Below are 25,200 nucleotides of genomic sequence, written 5' to 3' on the forward strand. Positions count from 1 at the left end.
AATAAGGAGAATGATTCTCAGTGGAGGCAAGTCTAGAGTCAGTGAAACCACTTACAAGGTGCTTGTATCAACTTAACAAGAAGATGGGAACTACCAGACACTAACATTAACTGGCACCTTCTGATGTCAGACACTGTACTTAAGTACATTACGCATATTATCTTATTTAAATATTCCAACCACTCTGTAATGCCATTATTCCCTTTAATAGACAATTGAACTAAAATTGAGAGATGTTAAATAATTTGCCTAAAGTCAAACACATAGTAAGTGGCAGAACTGAGACTCAAACATACATCTGCCTGACTTTTAGGCCTGTCATTAATCTACATTCTTTCCCAAACCCACATACTGCCTGAGTCAGGGTAAATTACAGTGGAAATGGATGTAAGTGTAGCATATATTTGAGAATTTGAAGATTTGAAGAAAAGGAGATAAAACTGGCAGAACTCAGTGATTACTGGATAAAAAGGTAAAAAGATCAAAAAGGCATTAATGATGACAAGAAGGTTCCTGCTTTGAAGAACTATGAAGATGGTGGTGGCTTTCATAGAGAGAAGAAAGAAAGGGGGAGCAGACTTGCTGGGAACAGAAGGTGGGAAGAGATATGGCATTCAGTTTTAACCTTGTTGACTTTATTGTCACTATGAAAAGGCGAATGGAGATGTTTCCACTACAGCAGTAAAGAGGCCATGTACACCTTCTCATCAGTCCCTAGCAGCTGAGGTGCAGATTTGGGAACCACAGTCTGACAATTAGATGCATCTGCCTGTGAATATGAATCTTGAGTCTGGGATGCGAAGACAGAGTGGATTATGATACATCCATATGAGGGCTTCCCTGGTGGCGCAGTGGTTGAGAGTCCGCCTGCCGATGCAGGGGACACGGGTTTGTGCCCTGGTCTGGGAAGATCCCACATGCCGCGGAGCGGCTGGGCCCGTGAGCCATGGCCGCTGAGCCTGCGTGTCCGGAGCCTGTGCTCCGCAACGGGAGAGGCCACAACAGTGAGAGGCCCGCGTATTACAAAAAAAAAAAAAAAAAAAACAGAAACATATGATACACTGGGAGCAATAGCAGTGTCCTATGACAGCACTAAGTCACAGTGGTGACACGAGTGGTGGTAGTGGTACCACAGCCATATCCCAAGCAGAATGTTCTTATAGCATGACTTTGTGTGTTTTTGCTGCCCAGCTTCTACCGATCCCTGCCTATTTTTCCAGGCTTTTTTTTTTTCCAGATCCTTCCGGATGATTATATAAACCACTTTATGGCCTCCAAAAAAAGCCTCATTTTCTACTTAAGTTAGCATAAATTGTTTTTTGTTGCTTGCACTCCATAATTCTGACTGGCAAAGCCAGCACATTCATTGTTGTATCCTGTTCCATATTAGGGGAGTCCTTTCCACATTGTTTTTAATGCTAACCCATAAGCTAAACTATGAGATGCTGTGGGAACTCTTAGAAGACTTTAAAGAATTCATGGCCTTCTGCGGACACAATAAGTAAGCTCCATACCAAAACATGATTAAAATTTTAAAGCATAAAAAGGCAACAATTAAGTACACTCTAAAAAAAAAAGTATACTCTAGGTACCAGGTAGAATAAACACAAACATTTAAGACAAAGCATTAAAACTTCAGAACTTCAAGGATAAAGAGAACATGTAACAACTCTCATATACAAAAAGCATATTACCTCTTAAAAAATAAACAATGACACTCATCACAGACAAGGTATTACAACCACTGATGCAAGAACATAATGAAGAAACATTTCTGAAGTACTAAGGGTAAAAAAAAATTGTCAACTAAGACTTTTACAACTAGTTAAATTATCACTCAAAGGTGAGAGCAACATAGGATCTCTTAGTTTTGTCCTACCAGTTTCTCCAATTTTTCTTAATGGACGATGTGCTGAGGTTTGTGAAAAAAATCTCTTTTTGAATTATAATCCACATATTTGGGGGATAATGGTTCCTAAAGGCTGATGCTGCCCACTTTTGTATACCCAATCTTGACTGTATTCAGATTAAAATTATGAGAATACGGAGGGTTTGGGAAGAAGGTATGGATGACAGGGAGAGGATTTGGCCGTTTGTTCACTCTTTTTTAATTCTTATAACTTCATGTGAGTCTATAACTCAAAATACAAAATCTTAATAAGAAAGATTTTTAAGGGGTGGGCAAAACAAAAACATTTCAGAAATACAAAGACTGTTTATGAACCTGGAGACCCTCTATTTAAAAAAAAAAGCTGTTAAAGGAGGCAACTCGGAGAGTGAGTGTAATACAAGAAATAAAGTTGAGCACAGAAGTTGATAAAATATGTTGATGAATTTAACTATCCCATATTAAAAATAACTACTTTGTTGTGTTTCAAAGAATTTAAAAGAAATCTAAGGTTGCAGAGATTATTACACAATGGGAAGGTTGGTGCGATGTATAATGGACAGAACATGCTAAATTCTGCATATTATTAGGGGAAGCAATCAGACATCACCTAACAAAAGGATTTCTGATATTGAAACGGGCTTCCCATGACCCGCTGGACTTTAACTCACAGGTAATCACAAGAGTGTGAGCAGAGGAATGATTCAGTAAGATCAGGTCTGTTCTAGAAAGATAAATACAGCTTCAGTAAGTAAGATTTGGAAAAGAAATTAGTGATGAAATTAGTTGGAAGGTCAGAACTCAGTAAATATAGAGAATGAAAAGAGGAGGAGCTAAATGTGAGCTACACTTAGAAGGCAGAATTTACCACTCTCCACAGACACCACGTGTTTACGTTCATATAGATAAGTCTCCAGACAGGAGTGCTGTCCTTTCCTCTTTGTGGACCCAATGCATGGTACATTGGTGGGAGGTCTCTAATGAATATTTAACTGAACTGGATAAATTTCATTTGAAATATCCACAGTACATAGAGATAAACAATAGACACTGTTAGTGTAAGTCCAAAATTTAAGGAAAGGATCAAGGCTAGAGTCCTTATCCTGGGACACTTCCACTGAGGTGGATGAGACTGCCCAAGGAGAGGAGAATCAAAAGGACGGGGGACACAGAATTCTGAGATACACCAGCATTAAGAGGGAAACTGAAAGGAGACCCTCAAGCAAGCAGGAAAGAGCAAGAGTGATGGAAAGGGAACAAGGAAAATATCAAAGAAGTTTAATTCAAAAAGTTTAACTGATTTCTAGGATTGACTTAAAAGAGGTAAGAAATTAGACTAAACAGAGAATTTAGGAATGACAATTTCTGACTGCGATATTTTGAGGATATGATAACACATATTTTAAAAGGAGGAGATTTTCTTATTAAACACATTTTCAAATAAGAGAGTGTCTGTTGCTTGTGCATGGTACGGAGAGGATGCAGGGAAGGTCATACAGAGTCCTGATGGTCCAGACAGTGACTTAATTCTGCAGCTACGTCAACAAGGTTTCCATACATGCACAAATTACATGTGTAGCCATTTATTTCTGACATTAAAAAAAAAAAAACCCTAAGAATAACCAACAGCCTCACTATATCATGTCTTCTCTATGACTGAGCTGAAAAACAAGCGCAAAGATCCAATCTCAATTTCTAATTCCTTGAATTTAATAAGACAGGTTTCAAAACATGATAGTTAACAAAATCTTGAAAATGCCATCTGTCTTCTGAATAAGATGAAGAGGGTCCTTCCTATTCCCTTCTTTAAGTCATAAATAATATATTCCGAAATCAACTATTGGATTAGTAAACACTTGGAACACTTGCCAAAAAGTCAGTTGTGGAATTATTTTAAAAATCATTATCTAAGTTGTTCATGGACTAATTTATGCTAAATATAAGCAAAATAAACCCATGGTAAATAACTGCATCATAAAGTAAATTATACATCTATATACTTAGACAAAAATCTTACAAGTTCTAAGTTTGTCCATTAAGTATAAATTGCACTGCCTTGGAGAATTCCTCAGGTTCTAAAAGTTCCACCAAAGCTAAGGTCTTGGATGTCATTTAAGTTATATATTTCAGCTATTAAAGTCAATGTTCTGACAAGCCCTTTGGCTCTAACCCCAGGGCATGAATTTGCCTTAAAACTACAGAAGAATGTGTCAGAGGGCTATATGTCAATCAACCAGGAGAAGTGCCTATTCCCAATTTAGTTTCGTCAGTTGCCGACATTAAAATCAGCAACAGTTAACTGTTACCACTTCAAGTGGGAATATGGAGGCAAGAGGAAAGGTAGGTGTCTAAGTTCAGGCAGATAAAGCTGTTAATTGCTATCCTTTTATGTAGATTTGTTTAATAATGAAAACAATGTGGCTAATCAAATAATGTTTCTATTTGTTCCCCAAGGGCTCTTCAGGGAAAGTTTCAGTCAGGGCTAGATTTCCACAGCTACCTACTGTGCGGGGACAAAAGCAGAACAATCAAGGCACTCAGTCCTGGCAAATAGCGGAAAGTCCTTCTGTACAGATGCCCCTCCTCCCAGCCCCAGCAGGAAAGAGCCAGGATCTGCAACTGAGGACCTCAAGGGTGGGGGAGAAGGGATCTTAAATTATAAATGAACAACCACTACCACCACCATGCAAAGTTTTGATGCTTAGAAAAAGAGAGAGAGAAAGAGAGAGAAACGAAAGGCAGGCAATAAGTGTGATGGAGGCTTGGATCCTCCGCATGCCTCCATGCAACAAATCTGTTAAATTCACATCCATTAAAATGCTTGTATTATTTTTTAAAAATAAGAAAGACAGCACAGAATTTTTAAAAAGAGATCTGTGCCAGCCCTGCTCCTTACAAACAAGGTGAACATACTGGGCACGTCATTAAATCCCACACTAGGAGAATGAGTTACTGAGATAACCCTAGCTACCTACTGATCTCAAGAGAGTATTTTTGGCAAATGAGTGCTCTGGATACATTTTCTACAACTGTAAGGTATAGTACTTACTAATGTTTACTTTCCCTCATTTGGCAAAGGCTATGGGACAGAAGAAAGTTGTGTTATTTAAAATAAAATATTTCTAACATCAATTTTGCTTTTAGACTCTATTTCTAAGTAATGGAAGCATTCAGAGACACCCTCAGACCACCGGGGTCCCCTCTCTGTAAGGAAGAGTCATTCTGGGGTATGTGTGTGTGTGTGCTGTGTGTTTCTACGACCCCCCCCCCCAACCCCACCAGACCCATACTACAATTTACAAGGTCCAACTGTCTTAATATTACTTTCAAAACCCTCCCCAATTGGGTCACGATTTAATTTTCAACTTTATTTCAGTGCCCACATCTTCAAGCCTTCTGAGATTTCTAGACTGTCCTGTTCATCGTCCCCTGAACCCTTCCTCTCACCTGACACTACACCTTGTGCCCGTGCAGTTCTCTTTTCCGAGAATGCTTTCTCATCACCTGTTTAATCTTATTCAGATTTCAAGGACAAACCAAGCTTCGCCTAATCCAGTAAGCCTTCTACAATCACCTTCTCCCTTCTGTAAATCTGTAAACTAGTGCCTCTTGATCATTCATGCAATGCCCACGGCTGGTGTCTGCTCAGTCACCCTCCAAGTTCTCTAGTCTCCACCACTGAACTCTACACTCCTTAAGGATATATCTTTGTAACGTCCCTGGCATTTGAACCATATGCTATGTAGGAGCCCTCAAAATATTTAGGGACCATACTTCACATTTCCAATGCAGTTCAGTGAAGTGTTGAAATGATTACATTATTAAAAATTAAATTTAATTACTTTATCAGTTAGTTTTTCTGTAGTGAAATTCCAAGTCTAAAAGCTACCATATGCTCATCTGCTACTAAAGAATTTGTCAAAGAGAGAAAAACTTAAGAAAGAATTCTTAAAATTCTCTTTCATGTCGGCAGGAAATAAAAAATTAACAACCTATACACTGGGCCCAAGTGCACATTCCTCATTATTTCAAACACATTTTTTTTTCCAACTTGAAACTCCTTCTTTCTTCTCGAGAGGCATACAGCTTGCTCAACTCTTTTCCATCTTTCATATTGCAAAATGAAAATTTAGGTTGCATATCTCAAAGAAAGATGATGAGATATAGACGTAAAGAGATGATGCTATGTGTGAATCACAGAAAACAGCTGAATCAAACCAACCAAAATGTAAGCTTTTGAAAATAAAACTCCGTTTGCCAAATACATTAGCCAGGCTCCCAAACCAGTAAGCACTGTCACAGTTACGGCTCATGTGCACCTTTGGGGCTTACCCCGAATCACAAGTCAAAATGGTCTCAACTGTTATGAAGGCCTGGTCATAACCTAAAATCTGAGCATCACTAGAACAGTGAGAAAATGCCAAAAGCAGGACCAATGCTCTCCCCTCCATCCCTATGTTCACCGCCCCTGAGAAATTATATTTATTTCTAAAATACAAAGATAAAAGGCAAGGCAACCAGTACATTAACAATTAGGAATTGTTTTCTAGTTTAACAGCTACCATTACCATTCAGCTTTATTTGACAGAAACCCTAACAGTTTATTTAGAATATAATGCATTATGCAAAAGAATCTTCACTGTGCAAAAGAGTCGCACAGATTTCCTTTAATTAATAAACCCCTACTTAATTTTTAATAGATTATGATTTACAAAATTTCAATTTACTTAAAATCTTCAGTAACTCTGCTATGGCATAAAGGGGTATGTGCCTGTTTTCTCCCAACAATGAGTCAAATTTGCCATTAAAAAATTTTCCAAAGGTCACCTTGAACTACCAAAAAAAAAAAAAAAAAAACACCCCACTGATATTCATTATCTGTGTGAATGTATCTAAACTATGAGCAAATAAATCAGCCATGTTACCAAGCACAAAGCAATTGAAGATTAAGATTTATTTTCAGGTGCCAGTGAGACTAAACAAAGATTGTAAGGAATGAAACAAATAGAAGGAAACTCAGGGAACAAATTAATACATTGAACCATTATCTTAACAGCAGCATTCCCTATAGAACAAACTGATTAAACTATCAAAAAGCACTTCTCAAAGCAACAACATTTTTGCATGTCAAAAAAAAAAGAATTAACCTAGAATAAACATATAAATAACAGTATGTTCTGTGGTAAGCCAGTAACAAAGAAACCCCTCAGTGCAGTGAAACAAAGTCCTGTCAAATCCTCATTTTTTACAAAGAAGCATGAAGATGCTTTCACAATGGTTTAAACTGTATTTATAGTAACAGAGTGAAGACTTGAGATAAAAGTCGAAAGGATTAAAGTCAAAGCCCCAGCTCGACATGAGTTATGGTTTTGATTTTTATTCTTATTGTGGGCTACATATATTAAGACAGAAGAAACTTCCATGTGATTGTGGGATCCTCTGAGACTCTACAACCTCAGAAGAGCAGATAAAACAGATGAAAATGCATCTGGTTTGGGAGCAGACTCCATATTAAATGGCCCTGCGCTAAGTAACAACCACAACTGCAGAAGGCCGAGGGGGATGGGGGGAGGCTGAAGGCTGAAATTTCTGCAACTGATGCAGGGCAGAAAGAAAATAAAAGATGTCATATTACTATTTAAAAATGGCAGCCTGTTAATAATCACCGCATTCTTGAAAATACAGGGGAACTATGCCACCATCCCTCCTTTCCTAAGATAAACAAGCCCACCACATCCAAACAGGACATACTTCTATGAGAAAATTGGTAGAGCTTGATAGCTGCATCTCCATCTAAAATAAAATCCCTGGAGCTGACACTCAGAGTTTACAGATTTGGAGGCTGGATACTTTTCTCACAAAGAAAACCAAAATTCTGTTGTCAGATGGAAGTTCTTAGTTACTCTAGAAAGAATTGTTCTTCCATATACATTTTCCTTAAAAGTGAATACCAAGCTACATTTAAGCATAAGCTTTTGGTCTCAGTTCAAAAAAATCTATTTTGCATTCCCTCTGCTTTGATATCCTCTCGTTCAAGATAATCACATGCAAACACACACACCAGTAGAATATATATATATATATATACATACACACACACATATATATGTATATAGATATAGATATAGAATACATAGTGTACACTGGATGATTTGGAAGGTTATTCTTAACATTAATTTGGATACTCTCTCTTTAGTTCTTATATTGCAAGAACCACATACCGAGTTGAATATTTTCCATCCATCTTTAGTCTTTAGTTTTAAATTCAGACATCTGGTTTAACATTTGATGGAGAAAAGGCTAAAAATCCTTAACAACAACGACAGCAAAATCAGCAGTGGCAGTGTAAAAATACATAATAGTATTTCTAACACAGAAATGCTAAAAGAAAGGCATCCCTTTTTCATCGAGTATAAATTAATACTATCAATTATAAGAGTAAAATGTTTTTCATGCAAGTTTGGAAGAGAGTTTAAGTCTATATGCATTCATGTAATCATAAAGAAAATGTGAACAACTGTCACTATTACCCAAATGGAACCATTTCTCCTTTTTCACAAAATAAGTTAAGAATGCTCATAAGTCACTACTACAAACGGCAAATTTCTGAAAAAGATATTTCCAGTAACAATTACTTGCTATTTTATTCGGTATTTTATTTCAACTGTCACATTTTGAATACATACACATTTGTACAACTACCAGGGGAAAAATAACTTGAACCAAATTGAAAAATTACCATAACTACTAGTTCAATATGTCTGGTTAAAATACAGACATCTGGTCTATCATTAATTCTTTTGTGTTGATGACTCCTAGTGTGTCTTTTCCCACCAATGAACTTTGCAAGAGGAAAACGCAACTTTTAACAAAACATTGTAACTCGGAAACCTATTTCAAGATTTATCAATACAATATAATTAGATCAAATAAAGCACAGGACTTTCAAGGACAGCAACATATACTGACTGAATACAAATGGTTAGCTTTAAATTCCATCAGAATACTGTTACTTATTAAAGAACTCTCTGCAGGCAGATACAGCTAATTCATCAATCATTATTTTAAAATATTTATAAATCAACTCATTGTTCACTTGTTTAAAACACATACACTGAAGCTCTATAATAATACTTGATTGCCACTCCAAGGAAACTGAAGAAGGCGTTTTCAGAAGCCTTGCACACCCTCACAGAATTCTGAATTAATGGCTCAGCAAACAATAAGTAATGTACTCTGCTTTAGCAAAAATACAGTGATAACATCATTCTGGCCTCTACTTAACGCTTCCTGCTTACTTTTCACGTATTCCTCACAAATAAGTTTCCTCTCCCAGATGTAGTTCATTAGAGAATGACTATCACCTGCCCATTCATCCACAGAGAGTGAGTGATTTAGCCATCAACACGATCACAGATTAAGGGGAGAAATCATAACATACACTATTACAAATTAAAAGATGAAGTAAAGGGGCCTGGCCACTTCAGCTACCAATAACTAGACCTCAATTAAAAAAGGACTTTTGCCACTTCTTCGCAGGGCAATAGGGTCAATTATCTAAAACCCTTTGCCAGAATCCAGAGACATACCAGCAAGGCCCTTCAACCGAACTCAGATAATTACTTTTGACAAATGTTCTCCTTGAACATGATGTAGTTACTCAAAAGCTTTAAAAAAAAGCAAAAACAAACAAACAAAAACCCCGACCACAGTTATAGTAAAACAACCCTTACAAAGTCAACCCAGTAACATATCCTGGGGTCTTCTCCCCCCCATCCTCCCCCCTGCACCCCCGCTGCATGCAGTCTGCTTTCTTTTGGTCAATTTATAACTGATAGTAAGTTGGTGAATAAATATTTAATTTATACAGCCAAAACCCTGAAAGGCTGAGCTTCAAATGTAATGCCTTGCATTCCCGTGAGACACACTGTACAGAAATATCCTTTAAAAAAAAAAAAACAACCGTTTACAGCTGTCCGTTAAACGAAGAAGATGAAGGAAAAAAAAGAAAAACCCACACATACACATGCATCAAACCAAAGTCGCCGACGCCCCTCTGCCAACCAGCATTTCTATAGAGACATTCTTTCGCTGATTAAAACGTAAGCTCCGAAAGGTTAAAGAAAAGGAAAAGCAGCCAAGTAACACCGCCCAGGAAGCCGGCAGTGAAACACACCTAGCTGTACACTCTTAATAACCTCCCGCTACAAATGACACTGACCCAACTTCACCAAACACACACACCCGGACACACACACTCACAAAATTGCACACACGTGCATGGAATGTACACACAAACATCGGTCAGAGCACAATACCTACAAACACCAACGAACTTGATCCACACAAAACATGCACGTATCAGTGTGCATACATAATGCACACGACACGGCACACAGACACGCAACGACCTAGGCTACATGCACACGCCCCACAAGTCCGGGTCGGACACACACCGTGCATGCACGTGTAAAATGTATGAACTCACAAACGCCGAACCTACACACAGATCGTGCACAGAGAGTTATTGATGAAATTCCGGGGGGTGGAGGGGCCGGGAGGGAGTGGTAATTGCCACACAAAGGTCTCCGGAGCAGCAGAGAGGGAAGTCGAGCGGGGCCGAGCGCTCGTAAATTCACCCGTGGAGGAGGTACAGCCGAGCCCCGAGAGCGAAGTACCGGGAGAAGTGTCCCGGGCGCGGCGGGCGCCGGGCTCCCCGAGATAATCGCTGCGCCCCTCCGCGCGCGCACGCACGCACACACACACACACACACACACAGACACACACACACACGGGCCCCCGGGCGAGCCCACTCCCGCAGAATAACAAAGAGCAAGAGCCAGGCGAGCGGGCGGCGGCTCGGGCTGGAAGTGGCCGTCTCCGCCGCCGCAGGCCGGCGCGGGGCGTGCGGCGGGGCCGGCGAGACGCGCGGGCGGCGGGCGGCGGGCGGGGAGCGGTACGTACCAGGCGGGCAGCCTCGGCCCAGGTGCGGTCCTTCTTCTTCCTCTTGTCTTTCATGTTTGCATCTCATTGATGGTTCTGATGATGACGTGGGGGATTCCACGGGGTGCTCGGGGTTCGGGCGCGGAGACAATGACCCAGTGACCCGGTGACCCGCACTCTCTCCGCGGGGGGAGGCGCGCGGGCGGCAGCGGCGGGTGGGAGGGATGGAGCGAGGGGGTGGGGTGGGTGGGGGCGCGCGGGCGGCGGCGGCGCGCGGCGGGCGGGCCGGGGGCGGGGGCGATGGAGACGGGGAACAGGGGCGGGGGCGGCGCCGGCCTGGCTCGCTCGCAGGGGGCTCGCGCTGCGCCGCCGCCGCGGCCGCCGCGGTGACAGCTCCGGGGATGCTACGCTCGGCCCCGCTCACAACAATACACTCTGACGTCACGGGGAATGGCGACGCGGCCGCACACTCGCCGCGCTCACACTCGCCGCGCTCACACTCGCCCTCTCGCGCGCGCACACCCGCGCACACTCGCCGCGCGCCCCCCACTCCAGCCACGCCCTGAAACCCTCACGAGACCCCTCTCCCTCCAACCCAGCCCCCTAGACCCTCAGGGCGCTGCCAGCTCCGCGCAGGCCGTGCCTTTCCGGCCCCCCTAGGGCCGACTACCGCGGACACGGTGGCCTTTGGAACTTGTGTACGAGTCCGCTCCGCAACTCGATGCCTCTGTCCTGTGCGCTCACACACACACACACACACACACACTCACTCTGCACTACTCCCCTCTGCTGGACTGCTTTAACCCTTTTCGGCTGGGTTGAGTAGATTCCTAAAGCCTTGTTGAAACCGTGGAAAAAAAAAAAAAGCCTCTTCTGATACACAACTAATGTTCAAGGTGCAACTTGACACAATGTTGAGCCACCTACATCATCTTAAACAATGCAAGACCGAAGCTCCGTAGCCGTGGATCAATGCCATGCAGTGTCTTAGCACTGGTTATTTTTTAGTAGCGTCATCATTTTCTAAAACATAATGAATATGTAAACAACTGCACAACTAACGCTTATGTATTTTAAAAATTATTTGTAATTGTCAGGTTTGGTGTGCACGAAGAGTTGGACTGTTAACCTTGTTAGCGAACTACAAAAAAAAAAGTGTTAAGCCTTGAAAGTTTACTGTAACCTTTCCAACTTCTTAGATCACTGGTGAAGTGTTTAGGTCAATAAAGTTATTGTTAGGCAAAGAAAAAAATGGCTCTATGACCCACACAATAATTATGTGTGTATCTTGAGTATCCAAAAAACAAAAAGAGCACTCATTCTGGATGATTTATGTAAGGTTATTTCCTGGCTGTAATAATAAAGTATGTAAATAGTACTTTGTGTTTTTTCATATACATTATATCATTTGATCCTCGAAACAACGCAAACATAGTTTTCCCTCTACTGCACAAAAGAGGAAATGAAGCTTAAAAACATTACATTACATTCAAGATCTCTTGCTAAATCAGTCAAGCCCAAGTCTTTTGACCCTAATCCCATAGTTTCTATTATTCTAAACTGCAGTGCTTAAAAATAAATAATCCTAACTCCAACATTTACATCTAATGAAAAGACATGTCTAAGAACGAAACAATTATAGTAAGGTGCTTCCTTTGAGAGCAGTGTCAAATGACTGAAGTAATAAAAATGTTTGAAATTAAGCAGAGGCAGTACGTAATCATAAAGAGCTGATTATGCTAATTCTTAAAAAATATGTAACTTATTAATTCATTAGAATAAGAAAAATCTATGCATCTTTTTAAAAAATATCAAAAGATTATCTCCATTTCTTCCTTCTTTCTTTTTTAACTGGATTTAGAGGACACACTGAAGTTACCCCTAGGTCAAAAATGTACCCATGCAATTTGCATAACTATTCCAGCATAGTATATTTTTACTTTACATTTCAAATACATTAAATTTGAATTATGTTCACGTCTGTATTCTCATTCCAATGTTTTCTCTTCTATTAAGGAATACCTATTTTAAGCAATCAGCCCATGACATACATATATATATATATATATATATATATATATAAACATATAATTTGTTATTTTTGTGAAATAGTGCTTAAGAACTTTTGGAAAACATACATGTTCAGTGGCTTTGCAGTAAATTATTATTCTTTAATAACCAATTCTGATTATTAAAGAAGAGAAAATATATCATCCCACTTAAAGCAGGTATAAATTGATTATATTTTTAAAAACTAGTTGTTTATATATCCATTCTTAGACAGTGAGCCAAGTATTATGAACTGACTCTTTGGATTCTACCTCTACTTTTGGATATTTGAGTATAAATACTCCATAGTAAGTAAGTCTGGTTAAAGATTTGATCAGTATGCTATGCTCAAATAACATATATTTCATATAGCACCAGAATAGAAATGGGCCACCATTCCAGAGATGCTGCTGCTGTTGTTCCATTCTTTTCTTCTATGTATATCTATCTACATTCAACCATACTTTTCCTTAGGACTAACTCAGTCTCTACATAAATGTGGTGAGAAGAAGAAACATATAGATCAATTATAGATCTTTTATAGTTTGCTAAATTCCATGTATATCTTTTTAACTGAGGTAGAGAGTGATGAATGTCACAAGAAATGTACAAGTAAAATTTTGTGAAAATTAATAAGAGAAATAACTCTCTACTGGGGAGATTAAAGAAGGCTTTAAGAAAGAAATGTCCTTTGAAATGGGATTTGAAGGATGGGTAGGATTTGAACATTCAAATTTGTAGGAATGAAGAGAAGCTTTTCCAAATATAAGTGCAGTAATAGTCAGGACAGTTTAGTACTAGGAAAATATTCAAACAGATAGATGACATCCTCCAAGCACTGCTAGCATTCATTTAAATTTCATATAAGATCACATGTATTTCAAGAACCATTCCTTTAAACGAGGAGAGAAAGGTAACTCAAAGAGCACAGGCTCCAGTTAGAACTGCCCTAGAAATTCTTCCTTTTCTAAGATCCCCATCCCAATTATATAGCAATAGCGGTAGCTCAAAAATTCATTGGCATGTAATGGCACCTTCTCTGCATTCCCCTGCTTTTTTATTTCCATTCCTGCTTTTAGGTTCAGATTCAACAATTCAACCTCCTGGTGTGCATGTCTCTCCTCATCAATTCCAGCAGATCTTTTTGTCTCCTGGAATGTTATTTTATATTGTAAGATATTTAACCATTGATAAACATTCAGTACAGACCAAATCCAAACAGTAATCAATATCAGTTTGTATAAAACAAAATAGAGGTGATGCTGTGCTGGGAAAGGGTTCACCTTCCTATGAGACTCCGATACTAAGAGAAGAGAGACTGCAGAATCTGGGGACAGCAGTTGTTGTGTCATGACTGATCTCTTAGGAAATACAAGGTTTCACCTTGGATCCTAATTAAAGTGTTGACCATAGATTGGAGTTTAGGTGTTTCAGGCAGGAATAAGGGACTGAGATTGCTTCCATTGCCATTCCACATGCCCATTGCCTGTGGAAGTCTGGAATGAAAGGGAATCTCTTATACTCCTCCCCCATACATGCCCACCAGCAGGCACAACACAGAGCAGAAGGTGGGGTGGGGAAGGAGTAACAAAAGTTGAAGGGAGAGAATAGAGTCAAGGGTTGCAGGGGAATTGGGAGAAGTCTTAGGTGGTCTTGATGACCTTGCAATATTTATTTCTGAAATGTATGTATTATGCCTAAGCTGAGAATCTCTGAATTCTACAGATAGGAACATTTAATAATTCTGTTTTTCCTAAACATCTTTTGTTAATGATCAATTAAGATCTAACTAGTCTGGAAATTCCATGAAGGTGGTTACCTTATCTTCTTTCTCCCCTGCCCAACTGACTGAATTTCCAGCACTAAGCAAATTACTTGTCATAATCCAAGCCACAGTAAATACTTACTGAGTAAAAACTAAATGATCGGAAATTTAGGGAATCAATTCCTTTTATTGTAAATACAATAAAAGTCCAGCCAATCAAGATATATGTCCTTTTTTTCCTCTTAATAGCAATATGCCACCTCCACCAATTTTTCACTGAGTAGTTCAGGAGTAATACAAAGCAAAGTGAAATAATGCCAAATATTAGCATTATTAATCGAGTACAGTCAGAATGCTGATAAACATTAGCCGCACTCCAAGAACATACAGAAGTGTTTTAATAATATTATGAGGGCTTCCCTGGTGGCACAGTGGTTGAGAGTCCGCCTGCTGATGCAAAGGACACAGGTTCGTGCCCCGGTCCGGGAAGATCCCACGTGCCGCAGAGCGGCTGGGCCAGTGAGCCGTGGCTGCTGAGCCTGCGCGTCCGGAGCCTGTGCTCCGCAACAGGAGAGGCCACAACAGTGAGAGGCCCGCGTACCGCAAAATAATAATAATAATAATAATAATAATAATAATAATATGAGACTAATTTTATCTAAACTATTGACAATTCTTCCACTAGGAAATAAGCGGATTAACTGATTATTTTGTTTTTGTTTTTGAAATCTACAACAGTTTAAGATTTTAATGCACTCTAATTATAGAAATATATGTAGCTAAAAAGAAAAAAATTGTAAATTTTCTTCAAAACTTTTCTGTAACTGGTTTTATTTGCACTGTCAATGCATATAGTTTTCCTTTTTTAATTGATTAGAACTATTTTGACACTCATTTTAAATTCTCTGGTCAATTAATAGTATTATTGCATTTCAGTCACTAATTAAAAAATAAAAATTTTCACCTTATATCCAGCCCCTTTAGCAGCTAATGCATTCTTAAATCTGAGGAGAAGTAGAATAAAATGGCTAAAACATTTTCATAGTTTTCCTCTCTTTCATTCTCTTAAATTGCTCCTTTTTCTGCTTTATCTCTCTACTTCCTTTGTGAAATAACAAACTCTGCTTCTGAGTAGAGACCTTCATTCAAGAATTTACCTTTTCCCCCTGTAAACCCTTAATTAGGCATAGAGAACACAGTCTGATTTATGGCCTAGTGTTTAACAGGACTCACACTTAATCCATTACACAAAGAGGGATACACATATTCCCTAACAGCACCACTCATTAGTTTATACAAAATGAAAAAAAAAAAAGCACTTAGGAAATGTAAATAAAGCTTTGCTTGATACTGTCTTCTTATGCATATGTAATGTGATCAGAATATCAACATTGCAGTCTAACAGCTTTTTGCTTATTTTCAAAACGACAAATTAGATTTCTCTAGGTAAACTCTAATTCAATCCCACATTTAGTGGATAAGAAGGAAAATTACATGCTGCTAAATTCATCTTTGTGTAGAAAGAATGTTCTTAGTTCACAAGGGAGGAGACTAGAATTCTGATTACAACTACTATCTCAAACTCTAATTCAAAGGAATATTGGCCATGTTTCTGACATTCTGCTTGCCTCAGTTTCCAGGTTTACCAGAAGAGTAACTTTAGTGATTGAGACTCCCAGAAAAAGTGCTTCTGAGGAACCAGTAACAAGTAATTTATTCCAGTAATCTTTCACCTAGCTGCTATTTTAAGTTGTACAGTAAGGTATATAAAGTATACACTGTGGGTATTAATCTAGTAGTAGGACTTCCCCTGTATTCCATTCACAGCACTAAAAGCTCAAAGGAAGATATAAGGCCATTCTGAAACTTTTACAAGGATGGATTGAAGTGATGGGGAGATAGGGCTCCTTTTGTAACTGAAGAATTCTTATTGCTTTCCCGTTGAGTTTATTGCAGGGGACATGGCTGATCATCTTAGCCAACACACTTCCAGTAACCATGGGGTGACATGATTGATTAGCTAAATAGCAGGAATAACTGGAAGATCTCTTAGGAGCCCCATTGTAGCCAGGGAAATGCCATCTAATTGTCTACTGGTTTATGTGACGACAGAAAAGAAGTGTGTGTGTGTGTGTGTGTGTGTGTTCAGGAATTGCCACCTCCACTCAGAGACCCACCTAGGAGTGACGAAAAGCAGCAGGACTGCATTTCAGAGAGCAATGACCCTGAAATGTCTGAAATCTGTCCAGGATTTTCAAACCTCCCTGAGGCTTGCGGTGGGGGTGGAGCTAAGCATATTTACCTTTTGTGTGAGAATAGAGAGATGCAGAAAAAGAGATTCTTACTCACCCACTCCCCCTGATTTTCTTCCACTCTATCACATTTAGGTAAGGTATCCCCAAGGAAAAGGATCAAAGATAGTTATGACATTTAGGTGTCAAAATAATGAATCATGCATTTTCCACAATACCTGGATTGAGTTGCTTGTAAGAATTTTGATCAATGCGCATTTTTTAGTAGAAAATTCTTTTCTCTAGAGACTCTCCCCCTTAATCACCCAGAGGTGATTAACGCTGTAGTAGATCCAAAATGTCTAGATCACAACTCTTCTGCCTAACCCATAATCATTTATTTAATTTCCATTTCATAAATCTAATTCCTTCTTCCTTTCTATTTGTGGGCTTATTGCTGATTTCTCTTTCCAGGCAAAGAGTGTTTGCTTTGTAAAATTTAAATATTTTTTAAAATTTGTAATTTTTTTTTTACTTGAGGTATAATTATCATAAAATAAAATGCATAGATCTCAAGTGTTCCATTTGATGACTTTTGATAATTGTATACTTCTCAGTAATTATCATCCACAACAAGGTACAGAACATTTCTATCACCCTCAGAATGTTTCCTTACGTCATTTCCAGTCATTCCACACCCCTCACAGAAATAACCACTTTCAGAATCCAATCACCAAAGATGAGTTTGGCCTGTTAAAGGACTGTTAATATTTTCCCCTGGTTGTAGCTTGTCTATTCATTCTTGTAATGGTCTATTTAATGAGATCTATTTTATGATTTTTTTTTCTTTTATGATTAGGGCTTTTGAGTATTGTCCAAGAAATCTTTGCTTAGCCTAACTTCAAGTAGATATTCTACTATCTTTTATTCCCAGTTTTGATATTTTTTATGTTTTGGGAAATAATATTTTATTTGTGGATTATTGGCTGATGATATATAGAAATAAAATTAATTTTTGAATATTGATCTTGTGTACTGTCACCTCGCTAAATTCATTTACTGGTGTTACAGATTCAAGTAGAGTCCTTGTGTCTATAAATATGTTGCTTACAAATAATAGAAGTTCTACTTCTTTTCTGATTTAATGTATTTTATTTCTTTTTCTTGCTTTATTGTACTGGCTAGGACCTCTGCAGCAATTCTGAATATAAGTGGTGAGAGTAAACACACTTACTCTGTTCCCAAACTTTGGAGTAAAGAGATTCATGTTTCACTTAAGTATCATGCTAGCTGTGTGATTTTTGTAGATGCCCTTTATCTGATTGAGAAAGTTTTCTTCTTTTCCTAGAAAGCTAAGAATTCTGCCCTTCCCCATTATGAGTGAGTTTTAAATTTTATCAAGATCTTTTCTGCATCTATTGAGATGATCATAAGATTTTTTTATCATTCCGTTATACTGTGTTACACTGATATTCTACTATTAAATCAAGCTTGCATTTCTACAATAAATTCCACTTGGTCTTTTTTATTAGACTTTTATATGTTGCTGGATTCACTTTTCTAGTATTTTGTTAATTATTTTTGTCTTTATGTTCATGAGGAATATTGCTCTTTAATTTTATTCTTTGAGCTTTTTTGAGATATCATGGTATTGATGAACTCATAAAATGAATTGAAAGTTTCTTCCTCCTTTGTATGCCAAAATACTGAGAGAATTTTTTTTTCCTTTGGATTAGTGTTATTTCTTCTTTAAGTATTTGGTAGAATTCACTGGTAAAATCACCTGGAACTAGAGTTATAATTGTGTGTGTAAATGTTTTTGAGAGCAAATTCTATTTCTGTAATATATGAAAAACTGTTTATTAATTCACTCCACTGTTCCTTTGAATTCTACTTTATTGAAGTTTTATCAGTTTTTCTGAGGTATAATTTACATACCACAAATTTATCCAATGTAACTGTACAGTCTGATGTTTTTATTTTTGAAAATTTAGACAGTTGTGCAACCATCACCTAATCTAATTTTAGAAAGTTTTGATCATCCCCCAAAATTAACCTCATGCCCAGTTGAAGTCAAACACCAGTTCTACCTCCAGGACATGGAATTACACAGTGTGTAGTCTTTTATATCTGGTTTCTTTCACTTAGACATAATCTGTTTTATATTTGTCAATTTTGTTGCATGTATCAGTACTTTGTTTCTTTTTATTTCTACGTAGTATTCCACACTGTATGGCTATACAACATTTTGTTTATCCATTCACCAGTTAAAGGACATCTGGAATGTTTCCAGCTTTTGACTATTATAAACAATACTGTTATGACTATTTGTATACAAATCTTTGGGTAGACAAATGTTTTCATTTTGCTTTATAAGTGGAATTACTGTCTCATCTTGAGTATACGTTTGAGTTTTCAAATTTCTGTACCTTATTTTAAGTATATGTCTACATTTTTAAGAAATTGCCAGACTGGTTTCCAAAGTGACACTATATTTGATGAAATGTGTATTCAAATATTCAAATATTTTACCCATTTTAAAAATCATGTCACTTAAGCTCTTATTATTAAGAGTTCTTCATATAATCTGTATATGAGTCCTTTATCAGATATATGATTTACAGATATTTTCTCCCAGCCTATGACTTATCTTCTTATTTTCTTGTCGGTATATTTTGAAGAGCAAAATATTTCAATTTTGATAAAATCCCATATATCAATTTTTTAATGTAGTATCCTTAATGGTGTCATGGCTAAGAAATCTGCCTTACCTAAAATCATAAATATTTTTCTCATGTTTTCTTCTAGAAGTTTTCTAGTTGCAGCTTGTAAATATTTGTATATGATTAATTTTGAGTTATGGTGTGGATTTTGGGTATGGTGTAAGGTAAAGGTATCTGTTTATTATTTTTGGCATAAGGATACCCAATTTTTCTAGTACCATTTGTTGAAAAAAAATGTCCTTTCCCCCACTGAAGTATTTTGGCACATTTGTCGAACATCAATTGACCACAGTTATGTAGGTATTTTATACACACACATACATACCAATAGGACACATACCAATATCCTTATACCAATATCACAATGATTTAATTATTGCAGTATTATAAATTGTGAAATCAGGTAGTGTAAGATTTTCAATTTTCTTCCCCCTTTTAAAAGCTGTTTCATCTATTCAAGATTCTTCAGATTTCACATAAATGTTAGAATCAGTTTGTCAATTTCTGCCAAGAAAGGATTGGGAAGAAGCTACTGGTACACCATCCCTATCAAATCCCTCCATTGTCTTTTTACTTGCATTATTTTTTGATGAGGAATCTGCAGTAATCCTCATCCTTGTTCCTCTGTTCATAAGGAGTCTTTTTTCCCTTGACTGTTGTAAAATTTTTATAAATCTATTAGTAGGTTTTAAGCAATTTTATTATAAATTTTTTTGGGGTGTAGTTTGCTTCATATTTCTTGTATGTGATGTTCATTGAACTTCTTGCATCTGAATGTATAGTTTTCACCAAAGCTGGAAATAATTCAACCATATATTCAAATGGCTTTTCTGTTCAGTATTTAACTCTCGCCATTCTCCCGTCTAACTGGATTCTTTATAAGGAAAGGAACGATGGCTTTTTTTGCCAGCACTGTAGCACCGTGACTAGCTGAGGGTTTAGTACATATTAGTTGTTAGCTAACATATGAATGAACTAATTGCATGAACTTCCAAGCAACAAAGACAGCATTTGTTGGACTCATTTTGATTAAGCAGTGTGTCCCTAAATATCACTGCATTAGTTATGAATAATTAAGTGATTATATCCACCAGTTTGGATTAATATAATTCTCAAGCTTGTGCAATTAAGTCCAACCATCTCAGGCCAGGACACTCTACTATGACCTGTTCATTTTTCCTTATATTTCTTTTGTAATCACTGTCACTCCCACCCTTGAAAGAAGCAAGTAAAAGAAAAGGAAAAAGCGTGAGAGAGAATGGAGTGGAGGGGGAGAAGAGAGGAGATCCACTTGGATTCTCGCTTTCAAACTCTTAATGACCAATAGGGAATTGTCTGACTGTCACATCTACAAGGCTATATTTAGAGAAATTTTATTGACTTATTTTTATGTATCAATATAGTCAAATATTTGCCCATGTTAAGGACAATACATATGTGGAAATGGATGGTTCTTGGCATTATGCTAATTATACAACAGCAACATAGATTGAGCACTGCTTATGCCATAGGGGCTTGTTATAAGAATTTGTCTTACTATCTGCAAGAACATTATGAGTTATATACAATTATCATACCTGTTTTACAGATGAGGGAGCTTGATTGCAGAGAGATCCAGTCAATTGCAAAAGTTCATACAACTTGCAAGTAACAGAGCTGAGATGAAACGAGGCAATGTGAGTCAAAATTTCTTAACCTTTACCTACTCCAACGAAGCACACCTCAGCACAACGGTGTACATTTGTTTTCTAGTATAAAATATTTCTTCTTTTGTTAAAAACTGAAGCTAAGGCTACATGCCTTATTGTATCTAGGATTCCATTGAAATATATATCCCACAAATAAAGATACAGAATCAGTTAAATTATTGACATAATTTTCCATGTATATTTGTAAAAGAAGCATGTGGCTCCCTGTTTTCTTCATGTTTGTGTGTGAATATCTATGTTTATTTAGAAAAGCACACCTAACATGTGCTTAACTTCTTGAGCACCTTTGAGAACTTCCTGTTTATAAACCTTGTATTTTGGAACAGTTTTATACTTACAGAAAAATCGCAAAGATCTACAAAGAGTTCTCCTAAGCCCACACCCAGTTTCCCATATTATTAGTATCTTTTATCATTATGGTACATTTGTGACAATCGATGAATTAATATTGATACATTGTTATTAACTAAATACTTTTTAAATGTTCCCATTGTTTTTGCCTAATGTTCTTTTTCTGTTCCAGGATCCCATCAAGGATAGAATTTTTTTTTTTTTTTTTTTTTTGCGGTACGCGGGCCTCTCACGGTTGTGGCCTCTCCCGTTGCGGAGCACAGGCTCCGGACGCGCAGGCTCAGCGGCCGTGGCTCACGGGCCCAGCTGCTCCGCGGCGTGCGGGATCTTTCCGGACCGGGGCACAAACCCGTGTCCCCTGCATCGGCAGGCGGACTCTCAACCACTGCGCCACCAGGGAAGCCCAAGGATAGCATATTACACATAGTCATCATATTTCCTTTGGCTCCTCTTGGCTGTGACAGTTCCTCAGACTTCCCTTGGTTTTGATGGGCTTGACAGTCTTGAGTTCCGGTCACGTGTATTTTCAGGTATTTTGTAGGATGCCCCTCTATTGGAATTTGTCTGATGTTTTTCTCATGACTAGACTGGAGTTATGGTTTTTGTGATTAAGACCACAGAGGTAAACTGCCATTTTCATCACATTGTATCCAGAGTACATACTATCAACGTGATTGACCACCCGGCTGAGGTAGCTTTTGTCAGATTTCTCCACTGCAAAGTTCCTTTTCTCCCCACTCCTTTCCATACCGCACTTTTTGGAAAGTCTTTACTATGTGCAACCCACACTTAAGGAAAGGTGGGCATACATTACTGGATTCTTCTGCATGAAATGTTTGTTTCATTCTACATGTTTTATTTATTCAATCATTATTAATATCATTATGGAGTCATGGATATTTTATACTTTGGGTTACAAATCAATACAAATTTGTTTATTTTGGTGCTCAAGTTGTTCCACTTTTGGCCATTGGGAAGTCTTTCAGTTGGCCTCTGTGTCCTTTTGATATACCCCTATTACTGTATTTTTTGTTTTTTCTTGTTGTTGGTTATTTTTTTTTAATTACATCCTTTCCTTCTGACACTACAAGATGCTCCAGGCTCACCTTGTATATTTCCTGCTCCAACCTTGGAATCAGCCATTTCTCCAAGAAGCCCTGGTTCTTTTATTGGAGAAGGGTATCCAAAATGAAGATCTGAGTGTTATCTGTGTTGTTGCTCCTGAGGTCTTTTCTTCTAGCCCTTCTCAGCTGAAACAGCAAGTAAATATATGTGTGAATACTAACCTATATACTATTTATAAATACTATCTATATTTCTAAATGTACCCATCTGTACCTATTTAAGTTAAACACGAGTTCATACACTTAGTCTTCAACTAATTCATTACCACATCAATAATTCTAGCCTCCTCTCCTTGCTTATTTATAACCTTCCAGCACAACAGTTAGAAACCTAGCCCCCATCATATGCCATCTATTTAATTGTTCAATTCCAGTATACATGCATAGCTATATTAGAATTGTTAACCAGCACCCCCAGGCGAAAAAAAACTTCAACAAGTAGACTACAATCCTCATGTACAATTCTTTTTTCCTTTACTCTTACAGACTCCACACATCTCCAAAGTTAGTTAGGTTAACAATGTTTCCATCCAGCCTCTTCAATGACATTCTTTCCCACATTTGTAATAAAGTTAGATTCTTTTGTCATATTCCACATTCCGCTTTGTCATGCTATGTCATGTATCCACCATTACGTATCATACTGAATATTTTCACTGCCTTAAAAATATACCCTGTGCCTCATGTATTCCAACCACTCTTACCCAACCCCCCTGAACCACCGGCAAACACTGATCAGTTTACTGTCTTTACAGTTTTGCCTTTGCTAGAATGTCATGTAAGGGGAATCATACAGTATATGCCCTATTTAGACTTTTTTCACTTAGCAATATGTGTTTAAGTTTCATCCAGCTCTTTTATTGGTTTGATAACTAATTCCTTTTTCATTACTGAATAATATTCCATTATACAGATGTTCCATAGTTTGATTATTAAAGGGAATCTTGGTGGCTGCTAGTTTTTAGTAATTATGAACACATCTATAAAAACTTAGGTTTTGTGTGGACATAAGTTGTCAACATGTTTGGGTAAACACCTAGGAATGCAACTGATGGATCATACAGTAAGACTACTATTTCACTTTGTAAGAAACAGCCAAACTGTCCTCCAAAGTGGCTGTAAGATTTTTCATTCCCTCCAGCAATGAAAGAGAGTTCCTTGTTGCTCTGCATCCTCACCAGTTGTCATTTTTTCCCCTGGATTTTAGATATTCTAATAGGAATGTAGTGGTATCTCATTGTTGTTTACATTTGCATTCCTCTAATGACAAATGATTGAGCATCTTTTTAAATGCTTTTATTTGGCATCTGTATACCTTTTTTGGTGAATTGTCTGTGCATATCTTTTGCCCAATTTTTGTTGATTATTTTATTGTTGCATTTTAAGAGTTCTTTGTTTATTGTGGATGCATGTCCTTTATCAGATATGAATTGCAGATATTTTTTTCCCAGTCTGTGTCATGTCTTTTTACTCTCTTAATAGAGTATTTCTCAGGACATAAGTTGTAAATTTTTAATTGAATCCAAACCAATTTTTTTCTTTCATGTATTGTAGGTTGTGTGTGTGTGTGTGTGTGTGTGTGTGTGTGTGTATGTGTATGTAGCTAAAAATTCACCACCAAATCCAAGGTCACATTGACATTTTCTCTTATTTTTTCCTGAAGTTTTATAGTATTGCATTTTACATTTCAATCTATGATCCATTTTGACTTAATTTTTGTGAAAGGTGTAAGATCTATCAATATGTCTAGGTTCATTTTTTTGCATATGGATGCCCAATTGTTGAATAGACTATTCCTTCTCCATTGAAATATCTTTGAAACTTTGTCAAAGATCATTTGAGATGCAATTATTTAATATGTGTATGTAGTTAACTCGATTGTTGAAAAGATGGTGATAATGAGGTCAATATTGAAGTTAAATCTTAGACAAATAATTTGGATTCATACAAACTAAATGTTTGGGTACATGTGCCTCTGTATGCTGGGAGTTCTCCAGTCTTCTACTCTAACTCTGCCTGCTGATGTGCAGATGCACATACTTGCTTATAAAGTGATAAAATATTCTATATAGCTTACTCAGGTAAAACCTAACACCACAAAGAAAATACTATAAAATAGTGAGTCTTTATTGCCCTGTTGATAGAAAACAAAACATAACAAAAAATACCCGGGAGATAGGTAAACATGTGCTGGATTAGTAGCCAAATAAATATTAAATACTCTGGAAATCTTGTTATTTCTCAGTATTCAGTAGAATTGTAGGCTACTTTTGATACTGCAGCTCACCATCCAAGCTCTTAGAGCTAGAGGAAAGGGTGCCATGAAGAACTGAAGAAGAAATACGTGTATGTATATGTATATATATATATATATATATATATATAGTCTGCTTTTTGTGCCAGCACTTTTCCCAAC

General features: G+C 37.6%; 1 protein-coding gene across 1 annotated transcript in view; it reads right to left on the reverse strand.

Moving 5' to 3' along the window:
* Window positions 1–10,985, reverse strand: part of ASXL3 (ASXL transcriptional regulator 3) — a 178,511-nt gene extending 167,526 nt beyond the window's left edge. Inside the window, exon 1 of the mRNA XM_049697996.1 lies at window positions 10,854–10,985. Within this exon, the coding sequence (XP_049553953.1) occupies window positions 10,854–10,907 (54 nt within the window). The 5' untranslated portion in view covers window positions 10,908–10,985. The remainder of the gene's footprint in view (window positions 1–10,853) is intronic.
* Between the last annotated feature and the right edge of the window lie 14,215 nt (window positions 10,986–25,200).

Source organism: Orcinus orca, chromosome 15 (genome assembly GCF_937001465.1).
Source record: "Orcinus orca chromosome 15, mOrcOrc1.1, whole genome shotgun sequence".
Taxonomy (NCBI): domain Eukaryota; kingdom Metazoa; phylum Chordata; class Mammalia; order Artiodactyla; family Delphinidae; genus Orcinus; species Orcinus orca.